Raw genomic sequence first — 7159 nt, forward strand, 5'->3', positions numbered from 1 at the left:
CATGCGATGAAATACAGTCCGTACAAAGCCTAGGCATGCTGAGTATCAAATTATCGATCTGATCTAGGGGAAGATCACTCCACTCAGCAAGCAATGCTCTCCGAAGTTCCGGTACACATGTAGGAGGTGGCTGACGGGCTGCAACTCGTCGGCCAAGCATGTCCCACACATGCTCTATCGGATTCAAAGTCAGGTGAGAATGCTGGCCATTCCATACGGGTTATATCCTCAGATTCAAGGCATTCGTTTACGATGTTTGCTCGCTGAGGACGGGCATTGTCATTTAACACAAATCATAATCACAAATTCTACACCCCTAAACAAACGTATATGTTGTTCCAGAATGATGTCCCGATAAATTTGGGCTTTCATGGTTCCGGTTTGAACATGCAGATCTGTTCTGGAACCCAGTATAATTCCACCCCAAACGAGCAATGCTGCACCACCGTAACGGTGTCGTTCAATGATGTTGTCTTGGTGGTAACGGGTACCTGGCGTTCTCCATATGAAAGTCCGACGTGAATCAGACTGCAAGCTAAACCTGGACTCGTCGGAAAACATCACACAAGCCCACTGTGACGATATCCACATTGCATGTTCTCTACTCCAGGCTAATCGACAGTGAGTTGCCGTGAGCGGACCACATCTGACAGGCCTGCGAGCATATAGACCAATATCTCTCAAACATCTGTACACGGTTTGCCTTGAAACTGTGGTACCCGTGGCTGCAGATAGCTGACGAGACAGGTCGGATGCTGTGCTCCGTCTGTTACTTTTGGCGGTTACTGCCAAATACCGGTCTTCATTCGGCGTTGTAACTCGGGGGGCGACCTGTACTGTAACGTCTACTGACATTTCCGTTATCTTGGAATCGTTGCCAAAGCCTAGAGATGACACTTTGGGCAATTCCAAGTTCCTCGGATACTTCCATCTGAGTACGCCCACATTCCGGGCGGCCGATAATTCTACCACGTAAAAAATCATCCACATGCGTCCTCTGTGTCATAACTATTCCCTACCTACTACTGCTACACCACACATGTACCCCACCAAACCCCCCCAACGAATCGGTACATGCGGGAATGTACGTGTAGTGCAACCTGACGTAAAGTTTGTTTCGGTGTAATGCTTGTTATGTGTAGTACTGTCATCTGCCCCCAGTTTTACTAACTATGAGTGAAGTGTTATGGTTGAATGATTTACCGTTGTAGGACTGTTGCTTTCTGTGGCGAGACTTTTTTAACGGGGAGATCGGCTCGCATTTGCGCCTTGAAGTTGGGAACCACAGAAAATCAACTTCAGCCGACCACCATTGTGGGGTTCGAACCCGGATCCTCGTATCACGAGTCCGACACTATAACCACTCGACCACCACAGCGGCAATTCCATTCCTTATATACCCCCCTCTTACACTCTCGTCATTGTGACGTACTATCGGCATCATCTGGTGGCTTCCTGAAATTTGCATATCATTCTTGCAGATGTGTGTGATAATTCTACAGGTGAAATTTTTACTTTAGATTTCGATTTCCGTGTGATTCTGAATTATCTTTAATTTATGAACATGAGTGTATATATATATATATATATATATATATATATACACACACACATATACATCATATTTACAGGATAAGTGATGGCTCTCCAAATTAAGTGTTGTTTTAAGGATTAAATTACCTATTATCTGGTGTTATTTTAAGAACGCTAAAATAATTCTGGATTAAAAAGCAAAAAAAAAAGCCAGCTTCAAAAGTGGGACGTATGGTCACAATCATTTTTCACGGTAAACAGTGGAGTACGGCTTTCCTCTGAAAAAATTAGGTTTGTTTAAAAGTCCCCTTGACTGAAGCCGTGCCAGCCTCCCACCAGGGTCACCTTCGGGGGCGGGATATGAGGCGTCGCACCCGGGTGGCAGGTAAGGTCGAGCCGCATCTGATGCAAAGCTCAGCTAATCGTAATTTCCAACTGTTCTACATCTCCTTTTAATGTCAACAAAAGTCCACCCCATCTGCTCCTGGAAAATCTAGCATTTCTCTCTTTCAAATGTTAATCTTTCCATTTCGTAAAACATGGTTATAAAAAACACTAGTTCCCGAACTTTTTTTTGGGTTCGCGGTGCCCTTTGTGCATCCAAAAATCCATCCGCAGAAAACCAATTTCAGCCGACCACCACTGCGGCGACGGTGGGGTTTGAACCCGGATTCTCGCAATGCGAGTGTGTCACTATGACTACTCGACCACCACAGCGGCCAATGTTAACCCTGCAAACCCTTTTCTTATTTCGGTTATTTTTCCGGTTTTTATGAATTTTTAAAGTTTCTACTGACTTTTTGCCCACCCTGTATTATATTCAAAAACCCATCATCTAGTATGTGACAATCATGTTCAACTTGGATAACAAGTTGTCTCTATTTGTGTATGTATGCTTGTGCATCTCTTTTGCTAAACAAATAATACAAAAGCCTGGAATTCGGTATAACGAAGGGATTTCTCCGGTATCTTGGCGTTCTTCATAACCGGATTCGACTGTACTGCACTACTGTATTTATTTTCTCTTTTTTCCAGTCTCCTTGTAGGGCAATTTGCCTGTTGCAGTTTTTGATTTGGTATTTGTCAGTTAGGGCCTCTGGAAAATCACTTGCCTTGGAAAAGGGGGGGGGGGACTTGATAATCTTAAGACCATAGTTTCCCAACCTTTTTTGTCCCATCGCCCCCTTCAGAAATGTTTTTCCTCCCATCGCCCCCAACGCAATCTAACCCATATGATCCTATGTTATACCCATGTCCCCCACATCCTGGAGCAGGGTTTCTAGGCTGAGATCCTCTGCGGGTCCCCGACCAGACTTTCACGGGTCCTTTATGATGAATTTATAGAGTGAAAAAGCAAAAAAAAATTGTGAAAAAATTGTCCCGTGCTCCAGATCTGGAGCCTTGTCAGCCCACCCCTTGTGGGGACTATGGTTATACCCGTAGCTTCTACCCCCCCCCCCCCAGAACATAACATTCCATCGCCCACGTTGGAAATCACTGCTTAAGACGGTCAAAAACGTCGGGATCTATTTTTCGTCAAAAAGTTTACAATAAAATCATAACCTTTCCAATGGCTTGCAATCGTGTTGGTAGATGGCAGCAGTATGTAAGTTAAGTCAGAAGGAAAAAGAAGGGCGGAAAGTCCAAGCTTAAGCTAGAGCGCCGTTAAACAGCTGGATAAGAAAAGGTACTTTGTTTACCTTCAACAAAATTAAATGTAATTAGTATTTTCCTAATCAATTATATTATAACATCAACGCTTTATAATTACTAATTTTGAAATTTATTTTAATAACAGAGCCGTGAATAATTTGTTTACTTACGGGTATTTTTATTTCTCCATATTGAAGTGTGTCATTGTGTTGATGTGGGTTGAGATGGTATTTTAGTGCGCTTTCTATATTAGTAATCTTCGATAGTTTATTAACTTTTAATTTGAACTTGGCGCGACAATATTTTCAACAAATCGTGTTTTTTCAAAACACGCTTATATTATACAGTCAAACCTCATTAGTGCGTCACCCGGTTAACACGTCACTCCGCTTACATGGTCTTTTTTTTGCAAGTCCCAATTGTCCTCGGGCAGAAATTGGCACAGCTATGGCTTACTCCGTTTAACGAGTCACTCCTCTTACTAAGTCATATTTTTGCTCTCCCAAGAGTGATGCATTAACGAGGTTGGACTGTATTATGATATAAGATTAAAATTTGGCTTGACTATCAGTAATTTGGCTTGAATTTAACAGTTAAAGCCATTTATAGCCCTTTTATCATCCAAAAGATTTAAGCACGATGTCATCCTGTCAAAAGATGGATTTATGGCTTTGACACCGGTCATCTCTAGAATTCTATGCCCTGTGCTAGCGAAGGGGTTGGTGCCCACTCCCACCCCACTGTTGTAGATATGCCGTGGCTCGTGAGTCTATATTAAGTATAATCAATATGCACTCAAACCATGGCCTGTGGATTCATTTGATGTGGCTCACAACCCTTAAAACACATTTTATATAAATTAAACAAGTGGCACATTTACAGATCATGTGAATGACCCATGCAACATTTAAAGACTAAATTGACCTGTTACACATTTCTAGTGACCCGTAGCACATCTGCAGAACACACTTAAATGACCTGTGGCACATCTACAGAGCACTAATGTGGCTCATTGCACAGTTCCACATTATTAAAATTACGCCCAGCACAGTTCCAGAGCACTTAAGCTGTTTACGACACATTCATTTCCACATCGTGTATTTATTATTCTATATTATTGTGTGTGCTCTAGGTCATTGGACTGACCTGGTCCCATGCTCTTTATTTATCGCTCACCAACCTGGTCCCATTCTATCTTTATTGTTCGTTCACTGATCTGGTTGCATGCTCTGTAAGTCGCTCACATGCTTGCACACTGTTTGGTAACAAACATTTAAGCCCCTTCTGGCCCATAATAGGAGGTGTGTGTACATATTGTGAACATAACGTGAAGTTTATTTCTGTGTAATGCTTGTCATGTGTAGTGCTGCCATCAGTTTTTCTAACTATCAGTGAAGTGCAATGATTGAATAATAGTACTATTGTACACCTGTTGCTCTGTGGCAAAACTTTCTAATGGGGGAGATCAGCTTTCATTTGAAGTTAGAAACTACAGAAAACCAACTTCAGCTGACCACCACTGTGGCGACAGAGTTTGAACATGGATCATTGCAATAGGAGTCTGTCACTGAGTGCTCGACCACCGCAGCAGCCATAAGGGCTTACCCACCACCATAGCACAATGGATTCGATTTTATTTAATTCATCAAAAACCCCCAGACCAGTTGTTGACCAACCAAATATCGAGGCACTAATTGTTAATATTAAAAATTTATGTTAATCTTCAAACAATGTCAAATAATTTTTTGCAGCAACTGCCTCCATCTCTTAAAGAATAAACTTACGTCACATTCAAACAAACGAGGAAAATTTGTACAATCACTGAACGTAAAAAATATTGAATTTACATATGCTAAAATGGCAACATTTACGAGACGATGAGCTGAGGTCGCATCCCACAACCATTGCAACCGATCACAAGCAGAACTAAAAGTTAAATATTCACACTTTCAAATGTAAAAATGAATGGAAGTGAAGTAAGACTACCTTTGTGTACTGGGGATTTGAATAACATTACAGAACTAAGCCTGCCCACGAATACAACTCTACCAATACCCGTAACCTCTTGGGAGTTTTTACGGGTATCAGCTAACACAAGTAAATGCTAGTTTTTTTCTTCGTGTATTTTACAAGAACTTTCATAATTCAACTGCGTGTGTGTTTTTGATTACACTCAGTTAAAAATTTCTTTTTCTCTTTTGCTAGATTAATTGAAGATTCTCTCGATGCACACTGAAATGGCGTCACCAGAAAAATTTGCTCCATCCAGGGATCGGTCGCTGAGCATCAATTTCGTATGCCAGAGATGCTGCCAGCCATTGAAGCTACACACTTCTTTCGGGGACCTGGATGAACAAACGCTGTCGGAATTATCTGTGCCACTATATCCACTCGATGACGAGGACAGTGGGAACAGCTTCGTGCAAGCTTTTCAGAAAAGCATGGAGAACAGCGAAGATGAGGTGTCCAGGAAGTTGATTCTGCCCATAAAAATGACTGAAACAGGAAACGGTTTCACAGTGATTGGCAAGACTATTAAGCGTCCTAGTGATTACGAAAATCTGAACAACCATACTCTGAAAGTGACTGCCTATCTTTTTGATATGTTATCCGATCAGTCTGATGTTGACCATCCGTTATGCGAAGAATGTACAGACAATTTACTTGATAGAATGGACCAGCAGCTTAGGATTGCGGAGGACGAATGCAAGGAATACCATGAGTTTCTCGAAAAACTTGATGATGAAAATGAAGATGAGGATTTGGAGCAATTACAGAAAGAGTTGGAGAGTTTGAAAGCAGAAGAATTGCAGCTACAACAAGAACTCGGTGTCCTGGAAGGAGAGGAAAACGAGGTGAAAGATACACTCAGGGTTACTCTCAACGAGCAGGAGAAGCTTCAGCGAGAAGAAGATAGATACTGGCGCGAATACTGCCTTCTGAAGCGACAGCTTCTCCAGTGCGAAGATGAACAGAGAAGCGTAGACAACCAACTTCGTTACGCGCAAGCGCAGTTAGAAAAACTCAAGAAAACAAATATATTCAATGCTACTTTCCATATATGGCACAATGGACATTTCGGGACGATAAACAATTTCCGCTTGGGACGTCTTCCCAGCATACCTGTCGAGTGGCTCGAAATCAATGCGGCATGGGGCCAGACAGCATTACTGCTGCATTCTCTAGCAAAGAAGATCAACTTGACTTTCAAACGTTATAGGCTCGTGCCATATGGTAATCATTCATATTTGGAATCGCTGGACGACAAAGCAAAGGAACTGCCCCTGTATTGCACGGGAGGTATAAGATATCTATGGGATACAAAATTCGATCAGGGAATGGTGGCATTTTTAGATTGCTTGCAGCAGTTCAAGGAGAAAGTTGAGAAGAGTGATTCATCATTCCTTTTGCCGTATAAAATGGATGGTGGGAAAGTTGGAGATGCGGATGGCAATACATATTCCGTGAAAATTCAATTCAATTCAGAGGAACAGTGGACGAAAGCCTTGAAGTTCATGCTGACAAATCTGAAGTGGGCGTTGGCATGGGTGTCCTCTCAGTTCGCAAAAAGCACTTGAACGTCCAAGCAAACCATGAACTGTAACAATGATTCAAGTCCTTAGTATTTCAAATTCTTGTATGTGAGAGAAATTATTCCGTTGTAATGATTGGTTTTTCCCCTCTTCTGTGATTGTAAAGTATTATCAAATAATACACCTTATATATATACAACTTTGATGTGTTCCATCGTGATTCTTTATAAATATTGAAACTGTGCATATATATATATATGATTCTTTATATTTTACACATAACTGTATCATTACACGAATATTATTCCGAACAACTGAAATGTACACATGTAGCTCTCAATTATCTTTAAACTTTGCACGCAAAACACCTTATGCTTCAGAGATTCTTAACCAGTCGTCCGCAAACTTTTTGGTAGGGCTGCCCATATCAGATGTGGATT

At 41.6% G+C, this 7159-nt stretch overlaps 1 protein-coding gene across 2 annotated transcripts; it reads left to right on the forward strand.

The window, feature by feature from the left end:
• Positions 1 to 3118: 3118 nt before the first annotated feature.
• Positions 3119 to 6915, forward strand: Atg6 (Beclin-1-like Atg6). 2 transcript variants are annotated; one of them, XM_089235555.1, is made up of 2 exons: positions 3119 to 3220; positions 5392 to 6915. In XM_089235555.1, the coding sequence occupies exon 2, from the start codon at positions 5412 to 5414 to the stop codon at positions 6762 to 6764; it is 1353 nt and encodes a 450-aa protein (XP_089091681.1). In that variant the 5' UTR covers positions 3119 to 3220; positions 5392 to 5411; the 3' UTR covers positions 6765 to 6915. The 2 variants fall into 2 exon arrangements, with proteins under 2 accessions (XP_089091681.1, XP_089091680.1); XM_089235554.1 differs by having other exon boundaries at positions 3194 to 3250.
• The last annotated feature ends 244 nt before the right edge of the window (positions 6916 to 7159 follow it).

This window comes from Pholcus phalangioides, unplaced genomic scaffold (genome assembly GCF_987345545.1).
Source record: "Pholcus phalangioides strain wild (caught in Gottingen) unplaced genomic scaffold, Ppha-v1.0 ptg000009l_1, whole genome shotgun sequence".
NCBI classification, from domain to species: Eukaryota; Metazoa; Arthropoda; class Arachnida; order Araneae; family Pholcidae; genus Pholcus; species Pholcus phalangioides.